This window comes from Trachurus trachurus (assembly GCF_905171665.1).
Source record: "Trachurus trachurus genome assembly, chromosome: 9".
In the NCBI taxonomy this organism is placed as follows: domain Eukaryota; kingdom Metazoa; phylum Chordata; class Actinopteri; order Carangiformes; family Carangidae; genus Trachurus; species Trachurus trachurus.
Window position 1 is genome coordinate 12,182,997 of NC_139895.1, and position 1,407 is coordinate 12,184,403.

Below are 1,407 nucleotides of genomic sequence, written 5' to 3' on the forward strand. Positions count from 1 at the left end.
TTATGTAAGGTAAGTAAGAGACAGGTTCATGGTGTTCATATAAAGTAGCCTATAAAGTAAAACAACTTTTCAGCTCTATGTGGCATCAATCATGGATGTTTCAGGTCTGTAAATATTACAGTATGAGAAACTTGTGGCCTCATACAGAAATCATTATATTTTGGGTTTGACTGTACAGTAGCCTACGTATAGGGTTATGTGAAAATAGCTCAACATCATAATGATTTTCACACAATGAACATAACAAACTACTGCTGAAAACTGTTTGTGGGGGTCTTTACTGACACCGGCTTTTGGGCAGGTGCTTGTTTTTGGGGTTCATGTGTGATTTGCCGAAACACTCAGCGGCCTTCCTGTCGCACTCGCAGATGAACTGCGCACATTCGTTGTTGTTTGCTGAAGGGAGTGGGAGCAGAGAGCAGTAATGATTACTAAAAATATACAAGAGATGCTGAACAGTCTGTTCCTGTTTGTTCCTAAAACTTTGACAATAAATTAAAATATATTTAGAGAATAGAATGAAAATACATGTTACTGCAGCATTTCTGAACAAATTAACAGATTTATGAGACCAAGTCAGCAGCAAGTGTTTTAGTTGTGGTGTACTCACGGCCACAGGTGACCTTCTTGTTCTGCTCATCACAGTTGTAATGGTAGGACTTGATGTAAGGGTTGTCAATGAACCACCGGCATTTAGGATGGTGCTCAGCGTCGTTGTAACACTGGTCGTGCACTTGGCAGCACCTGCAAGTTTAACAAGGCAAATATTTAAAGTTTAAACACACTGATGTTTTTAATGTCGTCTTTGAATTGAACAGCGTTTCACCTGTCCAGATCATCCACAGGCGTGCCAGAGCCTCCTAATCCACAGTAGCAGCCGTAGTCAGTGTAGTCCCAAATAGGCGAGCTATCAGGCAGCACACAGAGGATCATGTTCCTAAACTGGTGGAGTGCCTGGAGCTTTTGGTGGGCTGAAACACAACAAAAGGGGAGACACTGAGAATCTGATGAAGAAGATGCAACTACTTAACAACCATAACGCAAGATGATGAACAGCTCTTGTCAAGTTGTACTTGACAAAATCATGTTCTTTAACCACAACTCCATGGCCACCCTACCTCCAGTTACGGCATTGGATAGCACCATCATAGAGGCTGTAGACAAATACAAATATCTGGGCATCTGGCTAGACAAGGATCTAAATTTCAAACATCAAATCTCCTGCTTAACAAAAAAGCTTGAATTCATAGTGAGCTTCTTATACAGATTCAAATCATGCTTTTCTATTGTTGCCTGTAAGCGTCTAGTTTATTTCTATCACAGCTTGATTTTGGCGACACCATCTATAGATTTGCCTGAATCCACCCTAGCCAAACTGGATCCCATCTATCATGCTGCTTTGAGGTA

General features: G+C 41.1%; 1 protein-coding gene across 1 annotated transcript; it reads right to left on the reverse strand.

Moving 5' to 3' along the window:
- Window positions 1-277: 277 nt before the first annotated feature.
- Window positions 278-1,146, reverse strand: LOC310991935 (phospholipase A2-like; the record flags this gene model as incomplete). The annotated part of the gene is made up of 4 exons (XM_083979863.1): window positions 278-396; window positions 611-744; window positions 827-971; window positions 1,119-1,146. The coding sequence occupies 4 exons, from the start codon at window positions 1,144-1,146 to the stop codon at window positions 278-280; spliced, it is 426 nt and encodes a 141-aa protein (XP_083835989.1).
- Between the last annotated feature and the right edge of the window lie 261 nt (window positions 1,147-1,407).